The 19,330-nt window shown below is 43.5% G+C and overlaps 2 protein-coding genes across 2 annotated transcripts; both read right to left on the reverse strand.

The window, feature by feature from the left end:
• Positions 1 to 233: 233 nt before the first annotated feature.
• On the reverse strand, positions 234 to 1,699 carry LOC138901453 (uncharacterized). The gene is made up of 2 exons (XM_070189219.1): positions 1,135 to 1,699; positions 234 to 499 (listed from the first exon to the last, which is right to left on the reverse strand). Exons 1-2 carry the CDS (start codon positions 1,697 to 1,699, stop codon positions 234 to 236), a joined length of 831 nt encoding a protein of 276 aa, XP_070045320.1.
• A 225-nt stretch (positions 1,700 to 1,924) lies between these two features.
• Positions 1,925 to 2,449, reverse strand: LOC138901454 (uncharacterized). Its single transcript, XM_070189220.1, has one exon. The coding sequence runs from the start codon at positions 2,447 to 2,449 to the stop codon at positions 1,925 to 1,927; it is 525 nt and encodes a 174-aa protein (XP_070045321.1).
• Between the last annotated feature and the right edge of the window lie 16,881 nt (positions 2,450 to 19,330).

Genomic DNA, 19,330 nt, shown 5'->3' on the forward strand with positions numbered 1-19,330 from the left:
AACATTTCCATGTTGCATTAATACACATCCAAGCCCGATTTTTGAAGCATCACAATATACCATAAATCCATCTATACCCTCTGGTAGAGTTAACACTGGTGTCGTAGTCAATCTTGCTTTCAATTCTTGAAAACTCTTTTCACAAGCATCTGACCGTTGGAACTTAATTGCCTTCTGCGTCAATTTAGTCAATGAAGAAGCAAGAGTAGAAACCCCTCCACAAACTTTCTGTATTATCCATCTAAGCCTAAGAAACTGCGAATCTCTATTGGAGATGTAGGCCTTGGCCAATTCTTCACAGCTGCAATTTTCCGAGGATCAAGCTTAATCCCTTCACTAGAGACAACATGACCCAAGAATGTGACCAATTCAAGCCAAAATTCACACTTTGAAAACTTTTCATATAACTTGTGCTGATATAGGGTTTGTAGAACTATCTTGAGATGATCGGCATGGCCTTCTCGACTTTGTGTATATACACGAATATCGTCAATGCACACTATCACAAAGGAGTCGATGAATGGCTTAAAAACGCAATTCATAAGATCCATGAAGGCTGCTGGGGCATTTGTTAGCCCATACCGGGTCCTAAAAGCTTTTTTCGGAATATCCTGCTTCCTGATCTTCAATTGGTGATACCCGGATCGTAAATCAATCTTGGAGAAGTACTTGGCACCTTGCAATTGATCAAATAAGTCATCTATCCTTGGCAGTGGGTACTTATTCATGATTGTGACCTTATTATGTTTCCGATAGTCAATATACATTCTCAGTGACCCATCATTCTTTCTTACAAAAAGGACAGGTGCACCCCAAGGCGACACACTTGGCCGGATTATACCCTTTTCTAACAAATCTCTCAATTGTCCATTTAGCTCCTTCAATTCTGTCGGTGCCATTCTATAGGATGGAATAGATATAGGATGTGTTTCTGGCATCCCATCAATCCCAAAATCAATCTCCCTGTCTGGGGGGATCCCAGGGAGTTCATCCGGAAAGACTCCCAGAAATTCATCAGAACAGGCACGGACTCAAGCGTAGGTGCCTCAGCATCGATGTCCGTAACTCGAACCAAATGGTAAATACACCCCTTGTTCATCATTTTCGTGGCCTTAAGATAAGAAATAAACCTACCCTTCGGCACTACATTATCATCCTTCCACTGAATAACTGGCTCATTTGGAAATTCGAACCTAACAGTTCTGGTTCGGCAATCAAGCTTGGCAAAATATGAATAAAGCCAATCCATCCCCATTATCATATCAAAACCGACCATTCTTAATTCAATAAGATCAGCCACGGTGTCTCGGCCACGTAGCGTGACAACACAATCCATATAAACCCGCGCAGCCAAAATAGACTGACCAACCGGAGTAGATACAGAGAACGACTCATGAAGTTGTTCTGGTTCTATCCCAAATTCCATAGCAACATAAGGAGTGACATATGACAAAGTGGAACCGGGATCAATAGGAGCATATACATAATGGGATTGGATAGATAATATACCTGTGACAACATCTGGAGAAGTCTCTGATTCCCGATGCCTCTGCATAGCATAAAATCTGTTGGGTCCTCCCGAATTCTGTGCACCACCTCTAGCTGCACCACGCCCTGCAGGTGCTAGGGTACGTCGAGCTGAAGGTGCTGTGGATGTAGTAGCTGCAGAATTAGCTGGCTGTGTCGCACCTCTGCCCATGTTTCGGCGGGATGAGCGGCAATCCCTCTGAATGTGACCCCTTACACCGCACCCTTAGCATATAGGTAGGTCCATGAAGCAGTTCCCAAAATGCATCCTCCCATACTTAGGGCATGGGAGCCTCCGCTGCTTAAACCTTCTGTCGGGCCGACCTTGTTGGTGGGGTCCCCTGTTGCCCTGATTGGGTCTAAATGACTATGCACCCATCGAACACTGTGCGAATGATTAGGATGGTCCTGATGACCCTCCCTTGAATGCCGACCTACCACCACTACCACTGAAAGAACCACCAAAGAGGCCCACGGACCGGGCCTTGCTGCTACTCCGACGCTCCATTCTATTCTTCAATTTGCGGGTCTCTGTGGCATGAGCAAATGCCACTATCTTACCATAGTTCATATCAGAATTCAAGGCACCTGTAGAGGCGTCATTGATAACCAAGGGTCTAAGGCCCTGTACAAACCGGCGCACTCTAGCTCCATAGTGGGCAACATGTGAATAGCATACTTGGATAGGTGCGCAAACTCCATATGATACTCCCCACACATTCATACTACCCTGCTTCAAGCTTGCAAACTCAGCGGCACAGGCTACCTTATTTTCGGCAGGCAAGAAATGATCCATAAAGGCATCTGTGAACTCGCTCCACCTTGTCGGAGGGCTTCCCTTCTCACGGGATTCCTCCCACAACTCAAACCAAGAATAGGCCATCCCTTTCAGGCGGTATGAGGCCAATTCTACTCCCTCCATCTCTGTAGCATGCATAACCCGGAGAGTTTTGTGCATCTCATCAATGAAGTCACGGGGTCCTCCTTGGGATCAGAACCTGCAAACACGGGAGGATCTAACTGAAGAAACTTGTTCACCTTGGAACTAGCAGATTCCCCTGGATGACTGGAAGAAGTAGGCCCAACACTTGATCTTTGGGCCTGAGAAGCCACTATCTGTGTCAAAATTTGTATGGCTCCCCTAAGATCAACATCAGACATACTAGAATCAGTTGTTGTCACTGGAGGTGGAACTGGTATATCAGTTGGAGGGACCGTTGCACCCTCAGTAGGTGTAGGGACAAGTGCGGTCTAGTTAGTTGTAGTAGAGTCAGGCAGTGTAGTAACTGGAGAAATATTCTCACTCCTCGGGTGCTCACCCACATCATCAATTATAGGGTCAACTGTCACTCTTGGGCTGACATTGGCTCTTTGGCCCATTCATGCCTTCTTCTTAGGTGCCATGTACTGAAAGTTAAAGTAAAGCATGAGTTAAAGGAGGAATAATCTTATCATCAACTTTATCGTACGATCCAGAATATGAAAGAAAGGTATTATTCCTAAATGCCCATGTAGCATCCTAATTATAGATGTGGTCGACAACACACCAATAATAAGGACTGTACTAGACACGGCTCCAAGACATCCTAGGACACTTTAAAACTTTAGGCTCTAATACCAAGTTTGTCACGCCCAAAACCAAGGAGTGCGACCAATACTCAACCGATTGAACCCGACCGAGCAAGCCTGTTAGATTTCCTTCTACCCAAACTCATCCATGAATGAAGATAATACATATTTTGATTAATTAGACAAAAATGTGATTATGTCTACAATACCAATTCATTACTAATAGTTTTCATCATTTTTAAAGTCTCAAATGGGACAAGTAATATAACCACAACATAACATAGTTTGTCTTTCCCAACACCAATACACAACGCACACTATGTCTACGGAGCCTCTATAGATAAACAAGAGTACAATGATAAAGCCGGCAATAAGGCCCTGTCTATAACTCAAATAGAATACATAAAGAACAAAAGATACTTGACCCCGAGATGAAGTGGGGATCACCAAGTCATCTGGAAAGAAGGTGTACTGCTATCACTAATCAATACCTCCTGCTGTGGAACCACTTGCATCCATTTAAAGATGCAGCGCCCCAGGTAAAAAGGACGTTAGTACCATCGAATAGTACTAGTATGAAAACCAAACACCAATTTAAGAATTTAGAAATACAATATCAATATGATAAATCAGGGCGGCAATAGAATAATATAGATAATCGTTTAAACCAGAGCAAGCTTATTAAGAGCTACCAATAACATTTATAAGATTTAATTTGAGATCCTCTGTAACAATCATCACACAAAGCGGCTCCGCTGCCTCACCGGATGTATACAGGTGGCGGTGTAAGTACAATACCACAAATCTACTCAAGCAACCCTGCCGCCTCACCCCAATGTATGTGGGTGGATGTATAACCAGAAAACCAAGAACCTACACAAAACGGCTATGCCGCCTCACCCCAATGTATGCGGGTGGAAATGCATCAACGATACCAATGCCAACACAAAGCGACTATGCCGCCTCACCCCAATATATATATGTGGGTGGTGGTTCCACAACAATACCAAAACTATACACTAACCGGCCGTACCTCCTCACCCCAATGTATGCGGGTGAAGGTGCAGTCCCACAATACCATAATACCTACACAAAGCGGTCATGCCGCATCACCCCAATATATGCGGGCGGAGGTATATCACAATCACAATCTCTACACAACTTGACATAATAACATTCACATAAATCACGACTTAAAATTATAACATGTGGATACACAATCCATAGTTTGGAACACATCCTTAATTTATAATGCAATATGATAAGAGCATTTGAAATATGAACAGAACATATATCGTTATCACAAAACTTATCGGAATACCCGATTTGTAATCAACATCTTGGAACCAACAAGGATTATAGGAATTCCGATTCTTAAAGAAGGGTTTAGCCAACGTACCTCACTTGAGCTTCCTTATGCTCTAAATGTTCCGTAATTCTTAGCAACTACAATCTATTTTAGAAATATAACAAATTGAACCAAAATTAGGAGGATGATCATGGTTCTAGCTCATTTGAGCATTTTATCAAACACTAGGTGTGCATAAGGTTTCAAGGTCCTTTTATGGAGAATTCCATCATCCCACAACCCAATCTTTACCATGCCTAGTTCAACAATCTTCCTACACCCCTTGATATCATATGCATGTAAAATAAACAACTTTCATGCCCAAATATTATCTTGCTAATTACCCATTTTCAGATAATTTCGAAATTAGGGGTTAGGGTATAGAATCTTATCTCTACGACGAAGACCTAGTGAGTTTCCCTTCTTAATCTTCCAAAATTTGTGCAAGAATTGAAGAACAATTATTGAAGAACACCTTCTCACTCTAGGGCACTCTCTCTCACTCTAAAATGTTAGGTTTTATCTCAAAAATGGCCCAAAGCGTGTATTTAACGAAGTAGGGTCGGGTTTTAAAAACCCAAAAATGAAGTTGCGGAACAAGGTCTGCGATCGAATATGAGATCGCATAATCGATATGCGGACCGCATATCGGTCGCATAATTGGTATCCAACACCAGCAAATATCTGTCTGTGTCTGCGGTCACTATGCAGCTCGCAGACCTGTTCTGCGGTCGCATAGTCGACCGCATAATGGCATCCAAACTGACCCTCTCTTGCCTCACTTCTGCGGCCATTATGCGGCCCGCAGAAATGCATTTCGCTTCCAAACTTTTTTCTTTACTTTCCGGTGCATTGTTCAACCCAAAAATTCTGAGCCGTAGCTCGCAAGCTCGCCGTGAGAAATTTCTACAATCCTCTAACGCGTAAGCCTAGTCCGGCACCAGGAAACATTATTTTTCATTTTGCAAAATCTTACGGGGCCTTACACCACATAAGTGATGTTAAGAATTGGGTTGTTCGGGTCATGTCTCCGACAGGTCTGCAGTCCACATACCAGTTCTGCGATCGCATAATGTGCCATGGAACTCCTCTCCAGAAATCTTCATACTATATCTGCAATGGATTGTGCTGCCCACATAATGGACCGCAAAACAACTTCCAAAAATGGGCCATTTCTCTACTTCACTTTGCGGCAGATCTGCGGCCCGTAGAGTGATTTTGTGGTCACATAGTGGACCGCACAAATGCCTTGCTCTTCCAAAACATTTCTTCAACTCCCCAACGCACTGTTCAACCCAAAAATCCCGTACCGAACTCTACAATAATCCATAAATAAGTCTATCTTGGCATCACGAAACCCCGGGTTCTGGGTGAAATTTTACGGGACCTCGCATCCTCAAGTTGCATGGCACTCCTGTTTCCATCATTTTTGATCGTGGGGCACAGTTCACGGCTAAATTTTGGAATATATTTCAGCATGGTTTGGGTACTCAGGTGAATCTTAGTATAGCCTTTCACCCGCAGACTAACGGGCAGGCGAAGAGGACTATTCAGTCGCTTGAGGATATGTTGCGCGCTTGTCCTCTTGACTTCAAGGGTAGCTGGGATGATTATTTTTCACTCGTGGAATTTGCCTACAACAATAGTTATTATGCTAGCATTCAAATGGCACCGCTAGAGGCTTTATATGCTAGGAGGTATAGATCTCCCATTGGGTGGTTCGATATTGGGGGAGCGGAATTGATAGGACCAGACCTTATGCATCAGGCTATGGAGAAGGTTAAGTTCATTAAGGACCTATTTAAAACTGCTCAGAATCATCAGAAAATCCTATTCGGATGTGCATCACAGGGATTTGGAGTTCAAAGAGGGTGACTTGGTATTCTTGAAGGTTTCCCCCATGAAGGGGGTAATGCGGTTTGGTAAGAACGTAAAATTGAGTCCGAGGTATGTCGGACCATATAGAATCATTCAAAGGGTTAGTCAGGTGGCTTACGGGCTAGAACTACCTCCAGAGATGTCTTTAGTGCACCCGGTATTTCATGTATCCATGTTGAAGAAGGTGGTTGGAGATCCATCGCTTATTGTTCCAGTTGAGACTATTGAGGTTAACGAGGAATTTACTTATGAAGCAATTCCAGTTTCCCTTCTTGATAGGCAAGTATATAAGCTAAGAAATAAAGAAATTGCCTCCGTGAAAGTGATATGGGGAAACCAATAGGTTATAGAGGCCACCTGGGAGGCCGGGGAAGAGATAAAGAAGAAATGTAATGTTTATGGCATTGTGGCCGGCATTGTTTCCATGTTGCTTTACATCGTTGTGTTGAGGTTGTGTTGTTAGGACTGGTCTTGGGATTCTCTGGCAGGTGGATAGACCTAATTACATGGGAGACTCTGGCGAAATATTTGGAAATTTAGAGAGTTAGAAAATTTGGAATTGCTGGTGTGTAAGGTCATAGTTCAGTCGCATTAGATGCTATGATGGATTTTGACCCTTATTCGAGGACGAATGATCCTAAGCGGGGGAGGATCTAAGGCCCCGTAAAATTTCACCTGGAACTTGGGGTTTCGTGGTGCCACGGGAGACTTGTGTGTGGATGATTGAAGAGTGCGTCGGGGAATTGGAGAAAATATTTGGCAGATCAGGGCGTTTCTGCGATCGCTGAACTGATCTACGGACCGCAGATGTGCCGCAGAGTGAAGCAGAGAATTGGCCAAACTTTGGGAGTTATTTTGCGGTCAATTATGCGGCCGTATAATCATTTTACGGGCTTCATATTCGTCGTAGAAGCCAGTGTGAGAAATTTCGAAAAGAGGTTTTGTAGTCCTTTCTACGACCGCAAACCTACACAGAAAATGCCCAGTCTCGGAGGGCCATTATGCGATCCATTTTACGGACTGCATAAGTGTTATATGGTTGCATGATCTGTATCAGGGCATCATTTTTCTAATGATATAACCCGACCCCATTTCGTTTTATTTAGCCATAGGGGTCATTTTTTAGGGGTTATCTAGTATCTTAGAGAGAGGAGAGAGCTATTTTAGAGAGGGAAAGGGGAAGACTCAAGGATTTCACTACTCAACTTGGATGAAGACTTGGAAGTTCATCAAAAGGAACTTGCTAGGGTTTCTAAAAGGTAAGAATTTCTTCCCCCAATTCTCCAATTTCGAATTTTGGGTTGGTTATGGGTAATGAGGGTAGACCTATCACATGCATGAGTTAATAAGGGTTGTGGGGATGTTGTTGGACAACCTTGGATGATTTTTGTTGTTGAGTTGGTTGAAGAAAGATTGGATAGTCCTTGTAGTAGCTCTTGCCATACGAATTCCTCTAATCGTGCTCGTAAATTCTCCCCTCTTGTATAGATTGGCATCGTTAGGAGTGTCAGGATGTTATTGTTACACCACGGAAAGCTCTTTTGAGGTATGAAGGCTAGTTGTCATGGGGTCATTTTTCTGGTAACCCGTGAGGGCAGCAAGATAGCCTGACTACTACTCTTGCTTCAGCCCTAACCAACAAACAAGCACAATATTGTGCTTTGGACCAAGGCAATCACACAAACTCAAAGGTTGGAGGGATAACGAAATGAAAGACTCACAAAGATGGGAGGCCAAGGCCAATTTTCGGGGTTTAATTCATATACAAAAAAAGGGAATACAAGTAAAGAGATCTGCCTTCTAACAAGGCCTAAGTATGCCTATATATACAAAAAATGTCTACAGGCAGCTAGGCTGGTTCTGGACCCGTCCAGCTGTGGTGCACTGCTTTGTGATGGCATCAAGTAATTTCCAGGAAGGTGTTGGCAGACCATGTGCCAATTGACTTGTCCAGCTGTTGTGCCCCAGTTCTTGCTAGCAGATGGTTGTTCCCATGTTCAGCCAGATAGGATGTGGCTCTACCCAGCTGTGCAGCACATGCCCTTGCAGGTAGTGAGATACTTCCATGATTGTCCTGGCAGACTGTAGTTCTGCCCAGTTGTGTTGCATGTGACTTTGCGGGCAGAATGTGGCCCCTAGGAGGGCCCGGACAGCCTATCGGATCATTGCCTCCATGTGCAAAGACCTTCTGGTCTTTGCCAGCCAAGTTTGGCTCGTTTTGCAGCCCTTTAGGCGCCGAATTTTGGCGGAAAATATGCGGGTTGGTGCACTCTCCCCCACTTGAAATGGCGACAACCACGGCACCACAATGGTTTAAGTAGTCGTGAACTTGATCTTGGAGCGGCCCTAACGCCTCATATTTTTCCCACGATGCCCCCTCTGGCGGTTTCCCCTTCCAACGGACAAGAAATTGGGCGCTTGAATTACCTCAACCTACTCCTTGTATCACCCGATGGTTGATAATGGTCTCGACTTCCTTGTCAACGACCGAAGGGGTTGCAAAAAACATTTGGTCTCCTGGATTGCCTCCACTCCATATCACCCTTGTCTCTACAAGGTGCCTTTAACGGACTGACATGCCTCGACCCAAGCAACTTTTTAGGTTGCTTCCGTGAATCCTCCAACTTTGGAGGTGCTATGTACGGACCCATGGCAGGTGTCTTCGCCCACAGAATGAAATCCTTACCCTTAAGGACTCATTGTTCACAAGGAGTCAAGGTTTCGTCCATCTTGACCTCCTTAGTCTCTGTCCCGACCACCAAAATCGGTGCTCCCTCTTCCTTGAAGCCTTTCATGATTTGAATCATGGACAACAAACTAACCACTTACGGCACCCGAACTGTCGTTACCACACATGGACCCCTTGGGTCATAAATGTACATCTGGTTAAGAAATGGTCATATGAACGCCTTGACTGCATCCCAATAGTCCAGCCCCAGTACCAGATCAAATACGTCTAGGGAAGCAATAAAGAAACTCACGTTTCCCTGCCAAGCTTCTAAGAGCTGCACATTGCGGGAAATCCCTTTCACGTTGGTGTGTTTGGCGTTTGTCGTCTTCAGTACAAAACTGCTAGGACCAAACACAAGGCCAAGTGAATTAGCTTTTGCTTCGGACACAAAATTATGTGTCGCGCCGGTGTCTACAACGATACTGACAGATTGTCCGTTCAATTATGCATCCACGAATAGTGATACTGGTTTCCCTAACTGGCGCTCCTTGCCAGTCATATCGTCGCCTAACGCGTGAACCAGTTTGACAATGTAATGCTTCCCCTGGGCGAATTGCTTCAAAGCAGGCTTTTCGGCTACTACAATGCCCAGTATCATGTTGCCAAGATGAGCTATGGCTGGTGGTTGTTCTTTGGCTTGTTCATCTGCTTGGATTCTTTTCGCTGTTAGCTTCTGCTCGGCCGTAATTATGGAACCGAGTTTCTTCAAAAAAGGGAAATCCTTGTACCCATGACTAGTGTCCTTGCAGATGTAACAACCATTGCGGGGACCAGCTTCCTTCCTTTTTTGGTTGTACTGGTCACGCCAGTGTGCCTTGTTGCCTTGTTCTCTAGAATCGCAGTCAGGGGCAACAACTTGCTTGCCCTTGTCCCGATATCCTTGATCTCCATCCGGTTGGAAGTTGGTGTCCTTTGCCTTTGTGGCTTCTGTCCTACAATTATTTAAGGACTCAGCCACCGAAATAGCTTCATCGACGTCTTGGACTTGACATCGCTGCAATTCCTGTCTTGCCCAGTCTTGAAGGCCATCGATGAAGGTGAATAACATGTCATCGCTTGCTAAGTTCGGAATCTGCAGAATGAGTTTAGTGAAATTCTTCACGTACTCGCTTATGGAAGTTGTTTGCCTGAGCTCTCTCAACTTCCTACGTGCCTCATTGACAACGTTTTAGGGGTAGAACTAGCACTTCAGTTCGAACTTGAACTATTCCCAGCTCTTGATAGAGCAAGTTCCCTTCTCCATGTCGGCTTTCTTCCTTCTCCACCATAGCATGGTGGTATCGGCAAGATACATCGTTGCTGCCCGAATCTTGGAAGCCTCATCGATGATGCAAAGGTGCTCAAAGTAGTCTTCCATCTTCCAGATGAAGTTCTCTACTTCTTGAGCGTCGCGTTCGCCCCTAAACTCCTTTGGTTTTGGGCCCTCAATTTTGGTCTCACACACTGTCACATGACTAGTGCCACCGGCTAACTTTACTGCCTTTAGTTGTTGCTTTAGGATCTCAATTTCCCCATGCAACGCCGATATAGCCTCAGTCAGCTTAAGTTCAAGGTTGGTCAGTCCTTCCTTGTGCTCAAAAATCGCTTGATTTATCGTCTCTTTGACTTCATCAAGTCCATCTAGAGTAGTAAACTCAAGCGAGAAGAAGTTGTGTTAAACATATCCCCTGTGCCGATTTAAAGCATCTAAACCAGCTTCTGTGAGATTCATTCTCACATTTAAAAGATTTGAGCCAAAAGCCTCACAATCTTCACCACGGCTAACCTGTTGTGGGGGCAGCTGAAGAACTGGCGCCTCAATTGTTAAGGCTATTGCGGGATCTCGTGCTTTGCTCGTTCCTCTCTTCTTTGGTTTCTGTCATTTTGTTGGTGACTCGTCTCTGCCACGAATGTTGTCTAAATTGACGTTATCTCCATCAGTTTCAATGGTCGATTAACCTCGCTCTGATACCTATTTTCACGGGGTCATTTTTTGGTAACCCATGAGGGCAGGAAGATAGCCTGACTACTACTCTTGCTTCAGCCCTAACCAACACACAAGCACAATATCGTTCTTTGGACCAAGACAATCACACAAACTCAAAGGTTGGAGGAATAACGAATTGAAAGCCACACAAAGATGGGAGGCCAAGGCCAATATTTGGGGTTTAATTCATATACAAAAGAAGGAAATACAAGTAAAGAGATCTACCTTCTAACAGGGCCTAAGTATGCCTATATATATAGAAAATGTCCATAGGCAGCTAGGCTGGCCGTGGACTCGTCCAGTTGTGGTGCACTACTTTGTACTGGCATTAAGTAATTTCCAGGAAGGTGTTGGCAGCCCATGTGCCCATTGACTTGTCCAGCTGTTGTGCCCCAAGTCTTGCTGGCAGATGGTTGTTCCCATATTCACCCAGACAGATGTGGCTCTACCCAGCTGTGCAGCACATGCCCTTGCTAGCAGGGAGATGCTTCCATGATTATCCTAGCAGACTGTGGTCCTGCCTAGTAATGCTGCATGTGACTTGTCTGGCAGAATATGGGCCCTAGGAGGGCCAGGACAGCCTGTCAGATTGTTGCCTCCATGTGCAAAGACCTTCTGGTCTTTGCCAGCCAAGTTTGGCTCATTTTGCAGCCCTTTAGGCAGCGCATTTGGGCGGAAAATATGCGAGTCGGTGCACTAACTCTTCTTCTAGTATCAAAATTCCCGAATTCTTGCAAAACTCCATCATGTGTAGTCAAACTTGAAACACTATTGAGGTGGGATGTTCACGCTAGTAAATTGATTGTCAAATTGCATAACATGTCCAAACCCTCATGTGTTAATGATTTTTAATTTTGAATTTATTATGTTAGGCCCCTTTTGGGAAAAAACCTTGTATGAAATCAATATGATCAAACACTTATTTTTCATATGATGAAATCTTATGAATTTACACTTTTTAAGGCCAAAGGTGCCAAACGGTTGATTGGAAAAGAAACCTTTTGTACAAACTATTATAGTTTTGGGAATCCGAAGCGTGGCATTGTGATACACCTCCACCCGCACATATTGGGGTGAGGCGGCGGAGCCGCTTTATGTATAGATTTTGATTGTGATTACACCTCCACCCGCACACATTGGGGGGAAGGCGGCGAGGCCGCATTGTGTAGAGATTATGATTGTGATTACACCTCCACCCGCACACATTGGGGTGAGGCGGCGGGGCTTCTTTGTGTAGAGATTGTGATTGTGATTATACCTACACCCGCATACATAGGGGTGAGGCAACGGGGCCGCTTTGTGTAGATATTGTGATTGTGATTACACCTTCACCCGCACACATTGGGGTGAGGCGGCGGGGCCGCTTTGTGTATAGTTATGGCATTGTGCTAGAGGTCATATAGAGGATTCCCAACTTTGTGTAGAGTTATGTTTTTTGGCTATTTAAGCTCTTTTGTTACTTCCATGATTTGTCATATTAATGTTGTGCTTCCAATCCTTGAAGGGGGTGTTTGGTTTTCATACTAGTACAATTCGACATGTACTAACATCCTTTTTATCAGGAGCACTGCACCTTTAATGGATGAAGGTGGTTCCACAGCAGGCGGCTTTGATCAGTGATAGTGGTGCACCCTCTTCCCAACTTACATGGTGAGCCCCACTTCATTCCAAGGTCGTATATCTTTTGCTTCTTGTACATTTAGTTTTGAGGTATAGTCGGGGCCTTGTTGCCAGCACCAACCTTGTACTCCTTTGTATATATATAATAGAGGTTTTGTAGACATAGTGTGGGTAGTACATTAGCGTTGGGAAGGACAAACTAGTAACGTTGTGTTTGTACCACATATACCACTTCAAACTATGAAAGTGTATGTATTTTGAGACATAAAATAGTGTAACTACTGTTAATAAATTGATGTTGTTTGCATGATCCTCTTCATTGTTTAACTAATAAGATGGATCTTCTCCTTAATCATGGGGGGAGTTCGGGTACGAGTTATTGTACAGGCGTGCTTGGCCGGGTTATCTCGGTTGAGCATCGATCGCGACAGTGTAGATCTTCTACTTCTTGATATGATAGATTTTGAAGTTATGTTGGGTATGAATTGGCTGTCACTTTATCATGCTATATTGGACTGTCACGCCAAGACGGTGACCTTATCCATATAGGGGTTGCCTCGATTAGAGTGGAGGGGGATTCCTTGACATTCTACCAACATGGTTATCTCTTATGTGAAGGCTTGACGTATGGTCGAGAAGGGATTTATAACTTATTTGGCTTATATTCGTGATTCTAGTACGGAGGTTCCTTCCATGGATTTAGTACTAGTTGTTCGTGAGTTTCCAGAGGTGTTTCCTGCAGATCTATCGGGGATGCCACCTTACAGAGATATTGACTTTTGTATTGATTTGGCTTCGGGAACTCAGCCCATTTCTATTCCGACATACCGTATGGACCTGCCGGAGTTGAAGGAGTTGAAGGAGAAATTGCAAGATTTGCTTGATAAGGGCTTCATTAGACCTAGTGTCTCGCCCTGTGGAACGCCCGTGTTGTTCGTGAAGAAGAAATATGGATCGATGAGGATGTGTATAGACTATCGGCAATTGAACAAGTTCACTATCAAGAACAAGTATCTGTTGTAGAGGATTGATGACTTATTTGATCAGCTTCAGGGGTCCAAGATGTTTTCAAAGATTGATTTGAGGTCTGACTACCATCAGTTTAAGATTAGGGTACCTGTTATCCCTAAGACAACTTTCTGACTCGGTATGGGCATTATGAGTTCCTAGTGATGTCATTTGGGTTGACAAATGCCCCAGCAGCATTTATGGATTTGATGAACCGGGTATTCATGACCTACTTGGATTCTTTTGTGATTGTATTCATTGATGATATTTTGATCTACTCCTGCAGTCGAGAGGAGCATGAGTAGCATCTTCGGATTGTACTTCAGACTTTGAGGGATAGCCAATTGTATGCCATGTTTTCAAAGTGTGAGTTTTGGCTAGACTTAGTCGCCTTTTGGGGCATATTGTATCGGTAGAGGGCATAACGCTCGATCCGAAGAAGAATGAGGCAGTTCAGAACTGGCCTAGACCTACTTCACCTACAGAGATCTGGAGCTTCCTGGGTTTGGCCGTTTATTATCGCCGGTTCGTGGAGGGGTTTTTATCTATAGCAGCCCCACTGACCAGATTGACCCAGAAAGTTGCCCAAATCAGATGGTCGAACGAGTGTGAGTTGAGCTTTCAGAAGCTCAAGACTACTTTGACTACAACACCAGTGTTGGTGTTGCCCACCGATTCAGGATCTTACACGGTGTATTGTGATGTATCTCATATTGGGCTCGATAAAGTATTGATATAGGATGGCAGGATGATTGCATATGCATCACGGCAGTTGAAGGTTAATGAGAAGAATTACCTTGTTCATGACTTAGAAGGAGTTGAAGGAATTGAAGGAGAAATTGCAAGAATTACCATATTTTGAGGCACTATCTTTACGGCGTGTCATGCAAGGTATTTGTCACGCCCGAAAACTGAGGAGCGTGACCGGTGCTCAGCCGAGTGAACCCGACTGAGCAAGCCTGTTAGATTTCATTCTACCCCAACTCATCCACAAATGGAGATAATACCTATTTTCATTAATTAGACAAAATGGTGTTCACGTCTGCAATAGCAATTCATTTCCAATAGCTTCATCATTTTTAAAGTCTCAATGGACAAGTAATACAACCACAACATAACATATTTTGTCTTCCCCAGCACCAATACACAACCCACACTATGTCTACAGAGCCTCTATAGATAAAGAAGAGTACAATGATAATGCTGGCAACAACGTCCCGGCTATACCCCAAACAAAATACACAAACTACAAAGGATTCATGACCCGGGAATGAAGTGAGGCTCACCAAGTCAACTGGGAAGAAGGTGTGCTGCTATCACTGATCAATGTCTCCTGCTGTGGAACCACTTGCATCCATTTAAAGATGCAGCGCCCCCGGCAAAAGGGATGTTAGTACCGTCGAATTGTACTAGTGTGAAAACTAAACACTAATTTAAGAATTTAGAAATACAAGATGAATATGATGAACCAGTGCAGCAATAGAATAATATAGATAACTGATTAAACCATATCAAGCTTATTAAAAGCTATCAATAACATTTATCGTATTTATGATGAGATCCTCTATAACCATCTTCACACAAAGCGGCCCCGCCGCCTCACCCGATGTATGCAGGTGAAGGTGTACGTACAATATCATAACTCAAATCAAGCGACCCTGCCGCCTCACCTCAATGTATGCGAGTGGATGTATAACCACAGTACCAAGAACCTACACAAAGTTCCTATGCTGCCTAACCCCAATGTATGCGGGTGGAAATGCATCAACGATACCAATACCAACACAAAGCAGTTATGCCGCCTCACCCCAATATATGCGGGTGGAAATGCATCAACAATACCAATAGCATACACAGAGCGGTCATACCGCCTCACTCCAATGTAAGCAGGTGGAGGTGCAGTCCCACAATATCACAATCCCTACACAAAGCGGTCATGCCGCCTCACCCCAATATATATGCGGTTGGAGGTATATTGGGAATTCCAATTCTTAAAGAAGAGTTTAGCCAACATACCTCAAATTCTTCCCTTAATGATACTACAACGATGCACTACCCTAATCAACTTCAATCTACAATAACAACATCCAATGAGACTAATATTAGTAACAAATCCCATAGGTTCATTGTATTCATAAATTTCATCACCAAGATTACCATTCACCTTCTCTCTTATTTTCTCAAAAGTACTATTCATGCCATGAACTAGAGTTTTATAATCCAATCTTTCAACCATTAAAACTTGTAACAAATGCTTCAAATACTTCTAACTACTCATAATAAATGGGTTTGAAGCATTGGAATTACCTCTAGTAGATCAATCTTGAAAAATCACAACTTTGGTGATTTTTGTGTTCTTGAGGATTGATGATGAAATCTTGTATTTGGATGTAATAATGATGTTAGAACTCATGTATATTGAGTAATAATTAACCCAAAACATCAATTAACAACTTACCTTGATCGATTGGACTTGATTTGAGCTCAAAATCGCCCCTTCACTTCCAGAACCCTAACCCCCAAATACACAAAATACCCTCTTTACCCGACCTTGTATTTATAGGCCCAGATTTTTGGGTTTCGGATGTGGCCTTAGATGCTTAGCATCCCCACTTCACTCCTCTTTGAAGCTCGGATGCGGACCTGGACGCTATGGCAGCACTTCACTGCCAGCCTCTCTTTCGGGCGCGGCCTCGGATGCCTTGCATCCGCAGGCTCCTCCGCCAGCCTTTGGTAATTTGGTCATAACTTCTTGTAGGAATGTCCAAATAACAAACGGTTTGAAGCTTTAGAAACTAGACTCAAGGAACTTTAATTTTATAGGTCATACATTACCTAACTCCTTATATATATATATATATATATATATATATATATATATATATATATATATATATAGTTATGTCCGGCTAAAGTTTGGTCTTGTGCGTACTCATTTGGAAATTTAGTCTATCATGAAATTTCCAACTTGACTTGGACTTAGGGCTCTCCTTAGACCCCATATCACTTATAATATGAATCGTACACTTATTATCATATCCAATTGATATCCATCCCATTAATAGTCCTCGTTCTCACACAAAATGATATAATTTGCGCACATCGACTTTCTTAATAGCACTTAAGTACTTCAAATGTTTTTGGGATGTTACAGTATTCACGGATCATCAGAGTCTGCAGTATTTGTTCAAACAAAAGGATCTCAATTTAAGGCAGAGGAGGTGGTTGGAGATGGTGAAAGACTATGATATCAACATTTTGTATCATCTCGGGAAGGCCAATGTGTTGGTCGATGCCTTGGGTACGAAGGTAGTGAATATGGGCAGCCTTGCGTATATTCCATTTGGTAAGCGACCGCTTGCATCAGATGTTCGGGGTTTGGCCAATCAGTTTGTAAGGTTAGATGTTTCAGAGCCCAGTCGTGTGCTAGCTTGCATAGCCGCTCGGTATTCCTTGTATGAGCGCATCGAAGAGCATCATTATAATGATCCTCATTTACTTGTCCTTAACTACACAGTGTGGTGCGGTGGTACCAAGTAGGTTATTATTGGAGATGATAGGGTTTGGAGGATGCAGGGTCATATTTGTGTGCTCAATGTGGATGGGCTTCGTGAGTTGATTCTTGAGGTGGCCCACAGTTCTCAGTATTATATTCATTTGGGTGCCGCCAAGATGTATCAGGACTTGCGGAAAGATTATTAGTGGAGGAGGATGAAAAAGAATATAGTTACATTTGTAGCTCGGTGTCTAAATTGTCAGCAAGTAAAGTACGAGCATCAGAGGCCTGGTGGTTTGCTTCAGAGGCTAGAGATTCCTGAATGGAAGTGGGAGCGTATCACTAAGGATTTTGTAGTTGGACTCCAACGGACTCAGAAGAAGTTCGACATGGTATGGGTCATTGTGGACAGGTTGACCAAGTCAGCACATCTCATTCCAGTTGCAGTTACCTATTCTTCAGAGAGGTTAGCTGAGATCTACATCTGCGAGATCGTTTGTCTTCACGGTGTGCCCATGTTTATCATTTTTTTCGCACTTTTGGAGGGCCATACAGTGTGGGTTGGGCACGCGGGTTGAGTTGAGTATAGCATTTCATCCCCATACGGTTGAGTAGTCCGAGCGCACTATTATTCGCGCTTGCGTCATAGATTTCGGGGGTTCTTGGGATCAGTTCTTCCCGCTTGAGGAGTTTACCTACAACAACAGCTACCAGATAAGCATTTAGATGGCTTCATAGGAGGAATTATACGGGAGGCAATGTCGTTTGCTAGTTGGATTGTTCGGGCCGGGGGAGGCTCGATTGTTAGGTACAGATTTGGTACAGGATTCCTTGGATAATGACAATATTATTCAGGATCGACTTCGCACCGCTTATTCTAGGTAGAAGTGTTATGCCGGCCGTAGAGTTCGTGATGTTGCATTCATGTTTGGAGAGAGGGTATTGCTCAGGGTTTCAGCTATGAAGGGTGTAATGAGGTTCGAAAAGAAAGGCAAATTGAGCCATAGGTATATCGGACCCTTTGAGATTCTTGAGAGAGTGGGTGAGGTGGCCTACAAGCTCACATTGCCACCTAGTTTATCAGCAGTCCATCCGGTGTTTCATGTGTCCATGCTCCGGAAGTATTACGATGATTTGTCCCATGTGTTAGATTTCAGCTCAGTCCAATTGGAAAAGTATTTGACTTATGAGGAGGAGCCGATGGCTATTCTAGCTCGGCAGATCCGACAGTTGAGGTCTAAGAGTAATCCTTCAGTTCAAGTGCAGTGGAGAGATCAGCCGATCGAGGCAGCCTCTTGGGAGTTCGAGTCGGACATGCAGAGTAGATATCCACACTTTTCACCAGTCCAGGTACTTTTCTATGTCCGTTCGAGGACGAACGTTTGTTTTAGAGGTGGAGAATATTATGATCCGATAGGTCATTTATAGTTTTAACCCCTAATTCGGTGTTTTAAAACCCTGAATAGCTCCGTTTAGCCTTCCTCTATTTGCGTGCGTGGTCCGTATCTTTTTTCAGAAGGATTTTTTGTGAAAAATTGATTAAAATATGAAATCGTGCTTTAAAACTCACATGAGTTGACTTCGGTCAACATTTTGAGCAAACAGACCCAGATCAGTATTTTGACTGTCCCGGAGTCTAATTCGGAAGTCTCTAGCTTGAATTATCATCGTTTGTTCAAAACTAGAAGTTTAAAGGTTAAAAGAAATTCTAAGTTTGACCGTAGTTTTACTTTGTTGCTACTGGGTCCGGATTTTGGTTTCGGAACTTGGTATAAGTTCATTACTGTATTTATGACTTGTATGCAAAATTTGGTGCAAAACGGAGTTGATTTGACGTAATTCGGACATCCGGTTGAAAAAATGAAAGTTCTTAAGTTTCATTGAAATGTTTTTCGTTTGGGTGCCCAATTCGTAGTTCTATGTGTTATTTTGGTATTTTGATCACGCGAGCGAGTACGTATGATATTTTTGGACTTGTGTGCATGTTTGGTTTGGAGCCCTGAGGGCTCGAGTGAGTTTCTGATAGGCTTCGGAGTGGTTTTGGACTTATGAAGATAGCTGATGAAATCTGTTTCTAGTGCAGGTCTCTACCCTTGCAATTGGGAGGTTAGTGTTCGCATTTGCGAACATTAAATTTTCTATCAAGTTTGCATTTGCAAACAATTTCTTTGCATTTGCGAAGAGGGG

This window comes from Nicotiana tomentosiformis, chromosome 11, assembly GCF_000390325.3.
Source record: "Nicotiana tomentosiformis chromosome 11, ASM39032v3, whole genome shotgun sequence".
NCBI lineage: Eukaryota > Viridiplantae > Streptophyta > Magnoliopsida > Solanales > Solanaceae > Nicotiana > Nicotiana tomentosiformis.